The sequence below is a fragment of the Ictidomys tridecemlineatus genome, chromosome 10, assembly GCF_052094955.1.
Source record: "Ictidomys tridecemlineatus isolate mIctTri1 chromosome 10, mIctTri1.hap1, whole genome shotgun sequence".
In the NCBI taxonomy this organism is placed as follows: Eukaryota; Metazoa; Chordata; class Mammalia; order Rodentia; family Sciuridae; genus Ictidomys; species Ictidomys tridecemlineatus.
This window is the reverse complement of record NC_135486.1, coordinates 50710553-50728258: the sequence shown is the minus strand read 5'-3', so window position 1 is coordinate 50728258 and position 17706 is coordinate 50710553. Positions and strand designations below refer to the sequence as shown.

Sequence of the window (17706 nt, the reverse complement as noted above, 5' to 3'; positions counted from 1 at the left end):
TCTGAAAACATACACTGAAGAAAAGACAGGTGGGAGGCAGGGAAGGAGAGAAAAAGTGCTGGAGAGCGATATTGGCCAAATTATATTGTTATGTTGTGTGCATGTATGAATATGGAACAACAAATTCCATCAATATGTACATTGATACACATATAATATACATATAATAATGTACTGATAAAAAATGTGAAAAAATAAAACCAAACTGAATACTAAAAAAAGGAAAAAGAAAAGAGAAAGAAATAAAAATGAAAAGATAATCTATAACAAATGGTTCTGGGAAAACTTGTGATGAACCCAGTCTAATTCCATTTTAAGATTGGGAGCCATCTTGTCAAAAAGTCATGAAAAGTTAATTTCTGTTTTACTATAAATTACCACAATTTCTAAACTTGTTTGGAATTCCTGCCCACGTCTTGAAATCACCCATGCCTGGCTTTCCCTGACCAGATAACAACCCTCTTTGAAACTTCAGTGGTGCCTCATAAATTCTGATGTTGGGATCTAAATTTATTCCCTACCTGTTAAGCCATATAGATCATTAACCTACTATCTGCCTTTGTATTATGCTTGTCAAAATCCTATTATCTATAAGTTCTCAAGACACCCCCCTTTGCAACTTTGTGCTATAAAACTGTGTTCCTAGAGAGCTGGGGTACTGATCTGTAACCCAGGGTTTTTGGGAGAGAAAATTAAAGCTTGCTTTAATTTGATTTAAAATTGGAGTCAGTGGTCTTTTCTTTGCATCGGGGTTTAACACTTGATATCCCCATATAGAATAAAAGTAATTTTAATTTCTTGCCATATAAAAAAGTCAACTCAAAATGGATCAAAGACCTATATAAGAAGGATTATGAAAAATAATATTATATTTCTACAGGACATGGAAAAAAAAAGCAGAGGGACAGTGCAGCTTGGGAAGGAGGAGGGGAAACTAGCCAAGCACTAATCTCTCACAGTAAATCCTTTCCCAATAACAATGGGCTCTGAAGCAAGGGGGTGGATATTGAATGCTGGGCTCCTGACCTTTCCACATTGCAAATTAGTCCTAAATGCAGGCTCAGTAAAATTCTGGGAAACAATGAATCCCAGAGCAAGAAAAGCAATGGGTAAGATATGAATACTCATCCTTTGGGAGCTTTTTATAAAACTGCCTTCCAGTGTTAAAATTTTAACCTGTACAACTAGCCCAACAGTCTGAAGGACACGCCCACAGTTTTCACTCTTATTATGCCATATAAAACTAAAATCCCCTCTGTAACCTATGGGTCATATTCACATTCAGAAAATGGGTCCCTGCGGTGCTTGAGTCTGCAAATAAATAAATGGCTTCTCTGAATCTGTTGAGGTCTGATCTGTCATTTTGCACTTACAATATATAAGACCAGAAACTTTACAACTGCCAAAAGAAAATATAAGGTAAATACTTCAACATGTAGGCACTGGCAATGATTTTCTGAAGGAAATTCCTATAGCTTAGGAAATAATAGTAAGAATTAAACAATGGGATGGTGTTGAATTAAAAAACTTCTGCACAACAAGGAAACAATTTTCAATGTAAAGAGACAGCCTCCAAAATGGAAGAAATCTTTGCCAGTTATTCTTCCAATGGAGGATTAATACAAAAAATATAAAAAACTAAAGAAACCTGACATAAATAAAACAAATCCATTAAATAAATTGACTGAACAGACACTTCTCAATAGAAGAAATACAATGGTCAACAATTGTATGAAAAAGTGTTCAACATTTTTAGCCATCAGAGAAATGCAAATCAAAACATTGAGATTCCATCTCAACTCCAATCAAAATGGCAGTTATCAAGATTACAAATAACAATAAATGCTGGCAAGAATGCATGGGAAAAGGAACTCATAACTGTTAGTGGAAATGTAAATTGGTAAAGCCAGTATGGAAATCAGTATAGAGATTCCTCAAAAAACTAAATAGAACTACCATATAATCCAGTTATACCACTCTTTGGTATTTATACAAAAGAATTAAAGTTAGTACTATAATGTCCTTGCTTAGCATCTGGATAGCCGTCTTAAGTGACAGCTGCCATTTTAAAGAAAAAGTTTCACTTTCTTGCCCAAGGGAGTTTCTGAGAAAGGCTCTGATTCCTGAGCTTGCCTCCAAAAAGTTCTGAAACCTAGGCCTGTTTTGCCTCTCTTTCTGCTCTATAGAGAGATGGCCTTTATTTGTCAGCTCTGACCAATAAACTTTCCTGTGTATCTCTGCCTGGTCTTTGTCCTTCATTTCTTGCTTACCTGTCTCTAGTTCCTCACTTTCCCTTCAAGCACACTTTAGAGATGCATGCATACCCATGTTTATCACAGCACAATTCACAACTATCAAGTTGTGGAATCAGATGTCCAGTGACATTTTTATCAGATGAATTAATAAAGAAAATGTAGTACACAATGGAGTTTTATTCAGCCATAAAGAAGAAGGAAATTATGTTATTTGCAAAAATGTTTATGTAAGTGGAGAGCATTGTGTAAAGAGAAATAAGCCAGACACAGAAAGACAAGTATTATGTTTTCTCTCATAGGTTGGAGATAGAAGAGAAAAAAAGAAAGAAAAGTACATCATGAAAGTAATAGGAAGAAGATCATTAGGGTAGACAAAGGAAACTGGAGGAGAATCAGAGGAGATACTAGGTGTGAAATTGTTATTTGCATGTTTGATTATGTCACAATGAAGCCCTCCACTATGGGTAATTAACATACACCAATTAAAAAATAAAATAAAATCCTTTTAAAAAAAGTATCCCCACATATGAGAAAAGCTTAAGTTCCAATGATTTTGAGGTTGAATTCTAGCAAACATTTAAAGAACTAACACCAAGACTTCTTTCCTTTCCAAAAAATTTGAGGGTATGGAATACTTCCAAATGTTTTTGAGAGGTCAGCACTACTATTCTTGATAAATATAAATGAAAAATCCTCAACAAAATACTAGCAGACTGAATTCACAACACAGTAAAAGAATTATTCACCATGATCATGTAGGATTTGATTCTGGGATATCTGGATGGTTTAATATTTAAAAAAATCAAAAAATGCCAGGTGTGGTGGTGCATACCTATAATCCCAGCATCTAGGGAGGCTGAGACAGAGGATTGTGAGTTCAAAGCCAGCCTCAGCAATTTAGCAAGGCCTTAGGTAACTCAACAAGACCTTGTCTCTCAATAAAATCTGAAAAGTGGCTAGGGTTGTGGCTTAGTGGTAAAGCACCCCTGGGTTCCATCCCTGCTTTCAAAAAAACCAAAAAAAACAAACAAAAAAAAACAATAAATATGACATAAAATATGTCACATTAATAGAAAAGAGGGAAAACATATAATCTCATTAGATGCAGAAAAAGCATTTGAAAAAATCCAACTTCTTTTCATGATAAAAACATCCAATCAACTAAGTATAAAAAGAACATACTTTCAAGAAAATAAAGGCTATATATGACAAGCCACTCGCTTGTGGAAAACTAAGTATTTTATCTAGGAGGAAGAATAAGACAAAGGTTTCCACTCTAGTCAACTGTATTCAACACAGTATTGGAAGTCCTTGTCAAAGAACCTAGACAGCAGAAAGAAAAAAAATGACCAATAGAAAAGGAAGAAGTGCAATTGACACTGATTGCTGACAACATGCTCTTTTATATAGGAAACCTTAAAACTACATTAAGAATTTTTAGAACTAATAAACAAATAAAGTTATAGAATACAAAAATCAGTAGCATTTCTATACAACAAACACCTAAGATAAACTATCCAAGGGCAGGCATATAGATCAATGATAGAGCATTTGCTTCACATATACTATGCTGTGAGTTCAATTCTCTAAGCCACCAAAAAAAAAAAAAAAAAAAAAGTTCAGGAACATATTTAACCAAGGTGGTAAAAGATCTAGACACTAAAAAACAGAAGATGTTAATTGAAGAAATTAAAGATGATATAAACAAATGGAAAACTATTCTATGTCTATGAATTAGAAGAATCAGTGATATTAAAATAATATCTTTACCAACCAAAGAAAACTATGATTCAAAATGATCTCTATCAAAACTCCAATGTAAGTTTTCATATATCTAGGGAGAAAAACCCTAAAATTAATATTGAATGAGAAAACAAACCAAATTACCAAGGAAATCATGAATAAAAACAACAAAACAGGAGCCATCCTACTACATAATGGAATACTACTCAACCTTAAATAATTCTGTCCTATTTTTCTGTGACAATGTGGGTAGAATTAAAAAACATTATGCTAAGTGAAATAAGCCTGGCCCACAAAGACAAATGCAGGTTGAGCCCTGGTACTACAAAAATCTGAAATCCAAAATTTTAAGTGCTAACATGATGACACAAGTGGAAAATTCCATACTTGACCTCATGTGGTGGAGTCATAGTCAAAACACAGATGCATTTCAAATATTGGATAAAATTGCCTTCAGGCTATGTATATGAAACATACACATTTGTGAAACATAAATGAATTTGTTTTATTAGGATTCAGTCCCATCCCCATAGTATTTCGTTGTTCATATGAAAATATTCCACAATACAAAAATAATCCAAAACACTTTGGTCCCAAGCATTTCAACCTGCACCACATGTTCTTACTTATATTTAGAATCTCAAAACAATTCAAATTTAGAATCAGAAAGTAAGATGGTGTTTCTCAGATAAAGGGGGCTGAATAGCATAGGATGATGATTGTCTAAGTGTTCAAAGCCTTAGTTACATGACAGGAATAGGTTTTTACGATATGTTATTTTTAAAGATCTATTGGGTAGTATGGTGAATATAGCTAATAACAGCATATTGTACATTTAAAAATTGCTAAGAGAGTAAATTTAAAATGTTCTCACCACAAAAATAATAAAGATTTGAGGTGATGATGGATGGATATGTTTATAGCTTCATATAATTAGTCTACTACATTTTATTCACAAATCATAACATCACTTTGCACCCCATGAATATATTAATTTATAATAAAAATAAACAAACTTAAATAGCATTTAGGTCAGAAAAAAAGAATTAACAGCAATTTTACATGACCTCTTCCAGAAAATAAGATGAGAAAACATTTCCTGTCCAATTTATGAAGCTGGTATTAGCCTCATATCAAAACCAGACCAACGCAGTTAAAAAAATAAAACTACAGACAAGTATTCCTCATGCAAAGATACTTAGCCAAATATCATCCAAGGAAATTTAGTAAAATGAATTGTGCACCATGACCAAATAAAATTTATCCCAGGAATGTAGAGCTGGTTTAGTATTAAAAAGTCAATATATTAATATGTAATCTATCATATTAATAGGTTAAAGAGTAAAAATTACATGATCAAATCAATTAACTGATGCAGAAAAAAATTATTACAAAGTTCAACACACCTTCATGACAAGAACTGTCATAAAAATAGGAATAAAGGGGAACTTCTGCAACTTGATAAAGGACATTTACAAAAAACTAACATTGCACTTATGCTTTCCCATAAGACGGGGAACAAGTCAAGGATATCTATTCTCACCACTCTTACTCAACATAATCCTTTAAATTCTAAGCATTGTTTAAGGCAAGAAAAGGAAATAAAGGAATACTGACCAGAAAGGAAGAATTATAACTGTCCCTAGTTATAAATGATATGATTGCTGTGTAGAAAATTCTAAGAAATCTACAAAATTCCTTGAATTATTAAGTGTGTTCAGCAAGGTCATATCACATAAGTAAATAGCATGTAACATCAATATGCAAAAATTATATAACCTACAGGTTCTGTTTTGCTAGAGAATCCAGACTGAAATAACAGTACAAGTTTTTTTATACTGAGAGTTACACAATGGTAGGGAAAAAAATAAGAAGGACACAGAGAGTATATTCAAGAATGAAAAAAAATTCAAAACAATAATGATGTTGATTCTTCCTAAATTGATAAAAAGGCTTAATGCTATTCCTATCAAAATTCAGGCAAAATTATTTGTAGATGTAGGTAAAATTATTCCAAAATGTACATGGAAAGAAAAAGGAACTAGAATAGCTAAAACAGTTTTGAAAAAAAAGAGTAAAACAAAATCCCAAAAAACCAAAGGCTGAATGTTCTTCCTTATATGTGGATGATAACACACTTTAAGTGGAGAGGGACACGAGAAGTTCACTGGATTAGAAAAAGAGGAATGACGGGAAGGGAGGGAAGATGGGAATAGGAAAGACTATAGAATTAATTGCACATAACTTTCCTATGTTCATATATGAATGCATGACCAGTATAACAACACATCATGTACAACCACAATAATGGGAAGTTACATTCCATGTATATATAATATGTCAAAATATACTCTACTGTCTCATATGTCTAAAAAGAACAAACAAAATATGATAGTTAAAAAAAAACCTTATTGCTACAGAAATTAACCAATGGCAGAGGAAAAGACACATAGATCAATGACACAGAATAGAGAAGCCAGAAGTGGACCCACAAACATACCAAACTGATTTTTGATAAATATGCCAAACCAAGTCATTAGAAGAAAGCCTTTCAACAAATGATGCTGGAGCAATTCAACATCCATAGGCAAGAAAATGAATCTTAATCTAAGTTTCATACCTTATAAAAATTAATTCAAAATGAATTAAAGGAAGCCTAAAACTAAAAACCTTAAAAACTAAAACAAAATCAACCAACAAACAAAATAAAACAGCAAAATAAATCTTTGGAATCCAGGACTAAGCAAAATGTTCCTAAACTTGATACCAAAAGCAAGATTCCATAAGAATAAAAATTGATAAATTGTATTTCATCAAATTTGAAAACCTTTGCTCTCCAAAAGACCCTGGTAAGAGAATGAAAAGATAAGGAACATGATTTGCATAATCTATGGCCAGCAACAGCTCCTTTCAATTCCTCACCCCTATTCCTTGGTCAGCAAAATGTATCACTTTAATAAGGGGGAGGAGTTGAGTGACAGCCATGTCTCCACATTAAAGTCCTCCCAAGTCAGTGAAGCTGAGCTCAACTACTTTATAGGTCCAAAGAGCAATTTAACTATTGATTCAATGTCTGGCATGTAATCAATGCCAAATAAATACTCTCGAATTTAAAACAAACCAAAACCAAAGACCAGGAGAAAGTATTTGTAAACCACATATTTGAAAAAGAATCTATAGCTGGAATATAAAAAGAACTCTCAAAACTCAACAGCAAAATTAAAAAGAATAATAATCCAATTAGAAAATGGACAAAAGAAATGAAGATACATTTTACAAAAGAGGACATGTCTATGGCAAATAAGGACTTAAAAACATATTCAACATTAGGGGAATGCAAATTGAAACCCTGAAGAGATATTACTATATACCAATCAGAATGTCTAAAATAAAAAAATAGTGATAATGCCAAATGATATCACAGATATGTAGAAACTGAATCACTCATACATTATTGGTGGGAATTAAAGTGGTAGAATTACTCTAGAAAACAGTTTGATAGTTTCTTTGGAAATTAAACTTGCAATTACCTTGTGACCCAGCAATTACACTCTTGGGCATTTACCCCAGAAAAATGAAAACTAGTTTCAAAAGCAACCTGTACACACACATACACACACACACACACACACACACACACACACACACACACACACACACTGTACACAAATATTTGAACATTTATAAAAAAGAAGTTTACAAAAAACTAACATTACACTTATGCTTTTCCATAAGACAGGGAACAAGTCAAGGATGTCTATTCTCAGCACTCTTTCAAGGATAGCTAAAAACTGGATAATACCCAGATGTACTTCCCTAGCAAATGGTTAAATAAACCATGGTAAACACATATCATGGAATGTACTGAGCCACAGAAAGGAACTACTGACATACACAGCAACCTGGATGAGTTCTGTTATGTGAAAGGAGTCAATCCCAAAGATTATATACTATGTGATTCAATCTACATAACATTCTTCTTTTTTTTTGCTTTTATAAAACCACTTAATAAAAGTATGATGGATACACAAAAAACTGTATATTTTTAATTTATATAGCTTGATACATTTGGAAATAAGCATACATCTGTAAACCATCACCACATCTATGCCACAAACCTCCAAATGTTTCCTCCTCTCTTCTTTATTTATCATTATTATTTGTGACAAGAATACACTTTTTTTCCCCTTAAGAACATTCTTGGAAAGGCAAAAGTATAGAAATGGAGAACTGATTAGTGGCAGACACAGGCTAAGGAGAGAGTGGGAATGGGAAGAAAGTGGGTATAGTCATAAAAAAAGAAAAACACGAGGCATTTTTTAGTGACAGAAGATGTTGAGAGCCACAGCGGAAGGGGCCCCAGCAAACTTCCAGCTGCCAGCTGATGATTGGCTCACTAGCGGCCCCAACAAACTTCTAGCTGCCAACTGATTGGCTCCTCTGTGGTGATGCTCATTGTGCTGTTTCCCTGCCCTTTCAGACCACAGAGCTGCTCATTGGGGGACTTTTTTTTGGCTCTGCCCACACGACCCAGCCAATCAGCCTCAAGAGCAGGGGGGGGGGGGGTTGAGAGGCTTGCGGGAAGCCGGTGGTGGCAGCTGGGCTCTGAGGTGTGGTGTGTGTTCTAAAAATAAAGTTCATTTCTTTTGACAAGTGGCTCCTGAATTGTGCCCAGCCAGACTGCGGCAAGAAATGTTCTGTATCTTGATCATATTAGTGTCTATGTCCTGTTGTCATAATGCACAATAGTTTTGCAAACTGTTACCATCTTGGGGGAAGCTGTAAAAAGGATACATGGGATTTCTCTGTATTATTTTCTTAAAATTGCACCTCAATCCACAATTATAGAAACATAAGAGCTTTGATACAAACAAAAATAAACACACACACACAAGCGTTTTGTTGCTTGAGCTGCTACCAAATAGGACTGACTTTCATCTATCTTGAAAGACTTAATCATATTCCTCTTTTTTTTTTTAAGTAAAAAGATAAGATGACCAGGGGAGCTCACCAAGTTTCTTCATAACATTATGACCACAGAATGATATGCTGGGAAATATAGTAAGTATTTAACTATTTTTAAGAGAATAGAAGACTGGTTAAATTGTATAGCTGGTAGTGTGGCTCAGTGATAGACCACTTTCCTAATATGCTCAAAGCCGTGAGTTCAATGCCCATGATGAAAAAAAGGAAAAAGGAAAAAAAATGGGGGGGGGGGCTTAAGTTTAATCATAAAGGCAACAGAAGTGACTTTCTAATTATTAAATTAAATTATATCTGTTTTCATAGTATATTTCAAAAATACAGCTTGATTTTGAAATTTTTTTATAAATATATATCAAGACTTACTTGCTCTTCTCTATCTTAATTCTTTTAACATTCAACTTCCAGATAACAAAAGCTTTATTCATTCTGAAAAGAAAAATACTTTTTAAATTCTATATTCACAAATCATATATTTACATAGAATAAATATAGTAAAAACTAAGTAATTTTAGCAAATTCCCTATATGTTTCATTCATTCTGAGCTACCTGAAGTAAATACTAAGCCATTTTAAGTTTTCTCCCAAACTATCAACAGAATACAAAGTAAAAGGTAAATGTAAGTTAAAGTCATTAAAATTCTCATAGATGCAGAATTCACTTATCTGTAACATCCAAATAAAAATTTAAAACTATAATAATATATTCCTTCCCATTACACATTAATTGGTTTACTATTTTGAAAAGCAACTCTAACATCAAGAGGAGTTGAAATTCAATTTTCAATGACAATTAAATGATAATGATTTAAAAAAATAAGTAAAATGTTAAGATAATGTATGTCATTCTGATATTATTTAAGTTATGAAAAATCATATATATATAATTTTTAAACACTCAAAAACTGTATGAGAAAGAACTGAAAAGTTTACCTCATGATTATTCATCATGCATAATTGTCATACATCAAAAGACATAGATTCTCCAAATCTCCTTCAATTTCACCATTTTCTGCATCAATAGGATTATTCTGTGCTAAATTGCATAATCCCTCCCTTAGCAGCCTTTGCATTTTGAATAAAACAACCACTCTTAAGTAAGCACTGAAATGTGATTACTTGTTTTCCTGTGTAGCTGGTAAGGGCTAGTGAGGACAGAAAAATAGCAGGGAGTGGGTGTCCAAAAAACCAACCAGTCAATCTGTTTGATACTGGCTGAGTTTAAATCAAGAGACTGAAAGAGGTCTGAATCCATCCAAGCAGTTCAAAGAGAGTCCTATGAGATGCCCTTCAAAGAGAAACACCTGAGACCTTGAAAATCAGAAATGCCTCACACAAATCTTGTGACTTGACCATATATGTAGGCATTCTAATGAGCTCCTATTTTACTTTGATCCAGATCTGTAGAGCTGTGGTACAATCAAGACTCTTGCAGATTCCTGAAAACTCAGGGAACCCATTGGCAGTGTCCTGAGTGTCTGCACCAGGCCATACAAACTAATCCACCAGGAAGTTTAACAGGATAAAAAGGCTCATGCTGATGCTCTAGTCAACCCCCTGCTCTATCCATAGCATCACCAGATAAAATTGTTAACACTTCATATTTAGCTTATTATTCTACTTGAAATTTTTTATATTTACTTTTTAGTTATAGGAGGACATAATATTCTTTATTTTATTTTTATGTGGTGCTGAGGATTGGACACAGTGCCTCATGCATGGTAGAAGAAAGCTCTACCTCTGAGCCACAACTCCAGCCTGAAATGTTATTTTTACAATACAGTAATTTAATAACTTCACAAAATATACTAAAAATAAAATTTAAAAATCAAATTTATTGACAAAATTTTAATTTCTAATTTTCTTAAAATGAATAAAGAAAATGGAGCTACATATAGCTCAATGGAGAACATGAGTCCCACAATCACAAAATAAGAGAAAGAGATTGAGAGAGAAGCAGCAAGAAAAAAATGACTGATGACAAATGTCATTAAAAACAAAACAAAACAAAACTCTTGTTCCAGTTCTGCCTGGGTTTCAAAAGTTTAATACATGAAAATTGATTAAAGCAGAATGGACCTTGAGTATTTATATAAGGCAAAGATGATAGTGGAAAGCCCAGCATTGATAGAGTTTTAAATAAATAAATATAAAAAGTAGTTCTCTGAGCTAGGTGTGGTGGCACACACAGGGAGGCTAAGGCAAGAGGAACACAAGTTCAAAGCCAGCCTCAGCAAAAGCAAGGTGCTAAGCAACTCAGTAAGACCCTGTTTCTAAATAAAATTCAAAATAGGGCTGGGGATATGGCTTAGTGGTCAAATGCCCCAGAGTTCAATCCAGGGTTCTCCCCACCCCCCAAAAAAGAAAGAAAGAAATAGTACTCTGGATAATATTTTAACTGATAATCCAGAATCAAAACCTATCTAGCCTTACAATTAACACCTAAATTCTAGGGATGCATTTATCACATATCCTAGACAGGAAATTTCTCAGAACCGTTCCTCAATCACCTTCACTGAATGTGACCCAGAAATTAACAGAACCAGCTTCATTTCCTACCAATCTCTTCAATGCTCCTGTCACGCAATTCCTATTATTGAATAAAAACTATTGAACTTGGTCTATCCTCTGGCTGGAATTATCTTCTCTCAATGTCCCACATAGCCATTTCCTTTTATCATTTAGGTCTCTGCTTAAATACTACATCTCTTAGCATCCTATCTAAACATGTATTTTATTCTGTTTTATTATCTTTCTGGTCCTTATCATTATCTGAAATTACTTTATTTAGTTAGTTACTTATTATTCATCTCCCTCCATTGAAATCTAAGTTATATAGAAACAGACACTTTGTATATTTTTTCATGGTTCTATTGCCTGTCCTCATAAGAGTGAAACAGGATAGGTACATGACAAATTTTGTTCAATAAATAACTTCTCTGCCACAAAATTCCATATACTTCTCTTACTGAAAAGTTATTTAATCTATTTATTATGTTAAATATAATAATTTAAAGTATTTTTTGAAATCTCAGGTTGGGGCTCTAGCTTAATAGTGAAACACTTGCCTAGCATGTGTGAGGCCCCAGTACCATGCAAATGTGTGTGTGTGGGGGGGGGGAGTGTGGGTGTTATTTAGTTTCTCTTCCTAGTCCCCAGCAAATTTCAGAACACCACAAGAAAAGGTAGACATTTGAGAAGGAAAAAGAAAATTATAAAACTAGGTACTGTGCAAACACTGAAAGAACAACAGTCTGGGTTTACTTTGTGAGGAAAGAGTCTTAGGAATCCTGTTGTGTGATACAATGTAAAGTACCTTAGACAAATCTTTCAAAGATGAACTTGAATCAACAAGTTGCCCCCAGCTTCTTCATCCTTGTTTTATTTTTAAAAATTTTTTAGTTCTTTCATAACATTTCATCTCTGACATTTTACATTTTTACAGATTTGTTTATTATCTCTCACCTACTACAATTAAGGTTCTTTGAGAGCTAGACAATTGTTTGGTTTGTTTGACCGAGTAACCACAGCATCGAGAATAACACCTGAATTTTAGCAGATGTTTAATTAATGAATGAATAAATGCATGAAAAAGGTAAAGTGAGGTCAATACAGTCTATTTAAGTATGTTTGACTATTAAATATCTTTTTTGGGGCAATGTTAATCCAAAAAGACAAAAATTAAGGGTTTAATACTTAAATGAGTAAGTTCCCTTTATCTGAAATACTATATAATTCCCCATAAACATGGCATTACTATAATAGAAATCAAGTGTCATCAGGCCATTTTCTTAAAACAGGATCAAACTATAAAAAATAAAAAAGATTAATTTTTATTAATCTCACCGAAATTTGGAAAATATCTTAAATTGTTGTAATAAATAGTAAAAATGTCTTTCTGATAGCCATTCCAAAACAGGTGTGAGCTCCACGTCTTCTGTATTGTCACTTATTTTAATAACCTACAAGTATAAAAAGCACAAAAGTAGGATTTTCTTTTAAAAATAGCTGCTATTTTCAAGAAATTAAGAAAGGCTACGTTTAGGGCTCATAACTACTTGCCTTTAAATTTAAGCCTTTTCTGTGCCTGAACTCTCATTAACCTCAACTGCTTTGCTTTCCCTTCACACATTGATTCTAGACTTGCCTTTCTCCTGCTACTTTTTGTGCTCCAATGGAGAAAAGATAGGAGAGATTTCCTCCATACTCAGAAATACTTCTCCCAAATGATTATACAAATTTGAGTCCTGCAATTTTTATGCTTTCTTTAGAATTTATAAACTCATTTTATTTTTTAAAATATTTTTTTAGTTGTAGATGAACCAATATCTTTATTTTTTATTTATTTATGTGGTGCTGAGGATTGAACCCAGGACCTCAAGCATGCAAGGCAAGTGCTCTATCACTGAGCTACAACCCCAGCCCTATAAACTCAATTTAAACTAGAGTGGTTCAATTTATAACTCCACTTCTCAGATATCCTATTTTTATATCAAAAAACTAATATTCACCAAGGAATTTTGTCCTCCCAAGGGTTGTCTGCCCAATGGAATGTTAAAATATTCATATACTTCTTCTAGAAATAAAAGTATGCCTTTATCAGCATATATGTATCTATGTATGTTTTTATTTATATAAAAATTGTTCTTTCCATCTTCACTCCATATTACTTCCATATATGTACATCTAGCTCTATTTTATGCAGATGTGGTTCTGCAAAGTGTACTTAGAATTTACTTTAGTTGGGAGGCTGGGAGAACAGAGGCAGACAGACAGATATTAAACAAATGATCAAAACAAGTATTTGTATAATTGTAACTTGTGGTAAGTATCAAAGTGCTATGTAAGAGTATAGTAGGGGATTTCTGTATCTGGAAATAAAGTTTATAAGAAATGTGCCAATAAAGAGCATTCTTATCTTTATAATTATCATTCCTGTTATACTGGCAAATGCCTGTTTTTAAATTCTTCCTTTAAAAATTACACAAAATATTAATAAAGCATTCGAGACCTTGAAATTTTCTTAAAATTGAATCCTCAAGCCTATATTTATATAAAGAAGAAAAAATGTACTATCAAATAACTTTTCCAAGGAAATTCTTAAATATGGACTGCTTCTCAAATGACCACACTTCTCTAAAGCACAAAGATAAATTCATGTGATAAAATTCTAAATTGGATAATATTTTTCTATTTTAAATCTGAAAGCTGAAGCACCCATTATATATTACCTTTGAGACAAATGAAGCGGTAATAATCCAAAATTCTTTGCATTTTTTAGCTCTATGGGTAGAGACTACTTGAGGATCATATGGATTGGAAAGGCCGTTAGGATTATACCGAGGAATGCAATATACAAATTCCCCATCATCTTTTAAAGGCTCCTGAGGTTAAAAAAAATATAATTAATTTGACTAAATTAACTAATGAAATGGTTGAAATGAAAAATTTTTAAAAATATTTATTTATTTATGAAATGAAATGAAACAATTTTAATATAAAGATTAAAAATATGACTGGGCTGGGGATGTTAGCTTAATGGTAGAGTGCTTACCTAGCATACATGAGACCTTAGGTTTGATCCCCAGCACAGGTAAAAAAAAAAATAATAATAATAATAAAAATAGAAATAGAAATGTCATTGAGGAAAACCAACATCAAATTGTGTCTAATCAAAGTTCAATAAGATTAATCTTATGAGAGATTTAATATATTTAATTTTCATTCTTAAACACAATGTGATGATAAAACATTCAGAAAAATGTATCCATCTGCTTACTAATGCATTTAATGTATGTTTACTAACCCAAAAAACTTGATGACATACCTTTTATATATGCCATCCTCCAATAAATTTATTTGCCAACACAAGAAAACTTGAGGCATATTAGATATATCGTTTATTTTGATGATGGTGGGTAATAATTGTGGCAAATATTTGTTAAGATATATTTCATAAGAAAGTGTTCCACATATATTATCTAAACCATAAAAGTTTAATATCTTAACTTTAATCAAAATTAAAGGGAAATTAAGGGTCAATACTTTTTATCTTGTTAAGATGAATGCAGAAATTAATAATTTGATAAACTGGGTAATGTGAAAAATATCACCGATATAAGAAGTGGCAAAGTAGAAATTTAAATCCAAGTCTGACTCTAAACTCATGTTCAAAGTTTCTGCAAAAATATAATGGCTCTCCCTCATTTAATTGGTATTTCTGAGGAATTGGCTGTTCTATAGTAAGAAAAATTTAAGTGTCAATTTTAAAGCTACCTTCTTTTAGCTTTCAAACTTTTACTGATGAAATCAATTCTAAAATTATAAGAAAGTTGAATTAGTCTTCTCTGGGCAGTTAAATTTGATTATAAGAAAAAAACTATTTAGTATTCAATGATGCCCTCAGAAGTTACTGAATTAAATAACTAATTAGTTCCCGATTACTTCAGCTTTAAATTTTGGATCCAGTTTTACAATTATTTTTAAAATTTTTTCTTCCTTGAAAAGTCTTTGTTTCTTCTCAATTGTGTTAGCTATTTACTATTATTTGTCCACTTAAAGAATTTTTGTTCTAAATTATATTTCAAACTGTGATGTTATTAGAAACTCAGTATAGGTACAATTATATTAAATGGATCATATATTTAATTAAAATTCAATTATTGAAGCATAAAAATGTTTCAATTAAATTATTCTTTTTTACTGAAAACAAGTGTTTTTTTTCATATTCTCAATTCTTTCTTTACACACAACTGAAACATTTAAGAGTCCAAAGAACTCATGTACAGCTGAGGTTTTATGTTGTTTTTATAAAAAATAAAGTATGTCCACAATCTTCCTGGCACTATGGCACATAGTGCCATATTTGATTTAATATTCACAATGTTCTAGGGTAAGTTCTATTATCACCATTTTAAGATCAAAGAAAGTAAGGCCCAGAGACAATAGCAACTTGGCCAAGATAACCTGGTGAATTCCTGAGATTCAAAACTACACAAATTTGATTCCATTGTGCATATTCTTTCCTTTACATTATGGTGTCTCTAAACAGTGTCCAAATGATCACTTATCCTCATGGTAACAGTCTAGAGCTGAGATCAGCAAACCATAACATGGGCCACATGTATTTTATTGTAAATAAAGTTTTATTGGACCATACACCCATTTGTTTACATATTGCTTTGCACTGTTAAGTTGAGTAGTTACAACAGAGTTGAGTAGTTACAAAAGAGATCTCAAGACCTGCAAAGTCTGAAATATATATTACCTGGCCCTTTTCAGGAAAAGTTTGCTGACCCTTGGTTTAGAGCAGTGTTTTTAATTGTGCATTAGATTCACCTGAAAGCTTAATACAGATTGCAAGGCCCCATCTCCAGAGTTTCTGATTCACTGGATCTAGGATTGTGAATGACAATATGTATTTCTAATAAGTTTCTTCAATAAATTTCTTTTATTTCTTTTTAAATCACACACCAAAACAACAACAAAAAACTGACATATCAGAATAAAAGAGTAGATTCTAATTTCATGCAGATGGTATCCTTTCCTGGGGACCAAATCAGTTAGAGGAAGGAATAAAAGAGGATAGACACAAATATTTTGATGCATCATAGACTTAAAAATTTATGGGCCTTTTTAATTTTCTGTTCCTTAAATAAGTGAAACAAAATAATGTCAATATTTTTATAAGCTTTTACCATGAAACAATTATTGCAATTTGATATTAACATATCTGATTTTGATGCAATATTTTAAATGTATTAAATAGAAATTAAAATTAAAATATTGATTTTTATAGTCCAAAATTAAATAAAGTGCAATAGTACCTTTAGGATAATCTTCTGAACTGCAATTTTGGGATCATCATATTTAAAGTCTTTTGGTGATAAGGCAGTTTGCCAACCAAGCTTTTCTCTTAGCCTAGTAATATGTCTTATGACATCATCATCTTCTGGTTCTGGTGCAGAATATTAAAAAAAAGTTCAATAGAAGTGCAAATATGGATACCACTTAAGTATAATGTATAATATTTCAAAAAGTTCTACACAGAGAAATTATAACAAAGTTAATGTAAAACTATATAATGAAAAGAGGAGGTATAGCTTAAAATTCAGTCTTAAGAAGAACTTTAAAAGAGGAACAATATTTATCTACTTAAAGATATCACAAAAGACTTAATTCCAAGTTATAGATAATAAGAAAAAAGATTAGAACTGGAGCCAGTTGTAAGGCTTTTCTTTTTTATTTTGAGGATGGAATGCAGGGCCTTGTACATCCTAGGCAAGCATTCCATCGTCAGTTTTACTCCCAGCTCCAAGGCTTATAAAAGGCCTGAGCTAGAGGTAGAATCTTTGTAGGATCCAAAAGGAAGGGATGACAATACAGGATGGAGGTATTTTTCCTAAAGATACTCATTCAACAGACACTGTGCAGACCATATCTTCTTGATCTCTTAGTTGGCAGCTAAGAATTTTCTCTTTTTTGAAATAGTCTTTTTAAAATTCTGGATTTTATTCATCATGCTGTACAACACTTGTTCTTTAAATTCTCTTTAAAAAATAACAAATTAAAATTCAAATTGTATATACTTATGGAAGTACAGTGTGAAAATCCAAAACATACATGCAATATGTGATGATAAAATCATGGTCAATAGCATTTCCATCCATTTAAATATTCATCATTTGTGTTGGGAAGTTTCAAAGTCCTGTGTTTTGATTCTTTT

The 17706-nt window shown here is 32.3% G+C and overlaps 1 protein-coding gene across 1 annotated transcript in view; it reads right to left on the bottom strand.

The window, feature by feature from the left end:
• Positions 1 to 17706, bottom strand: part of Dnah14 (dynein axonemal heavy chain 14) — a 322525-nt gene that overhangs the window by 293563 nt on the left and 11256 nt on the right. The window contains 4 exon segments of the mRNA XM_078022909.1: positions 9348 to 9410; positions 12828 to 12943; positions 14213 to 14365; positions 16808 to 16938. Coding sequence (XP_077879035.1) covers positions 9348 to 9410; positions 12828 to 12943; positions 14213 to 14365; positions 16808 to 16938 — 463 coding nt within the window.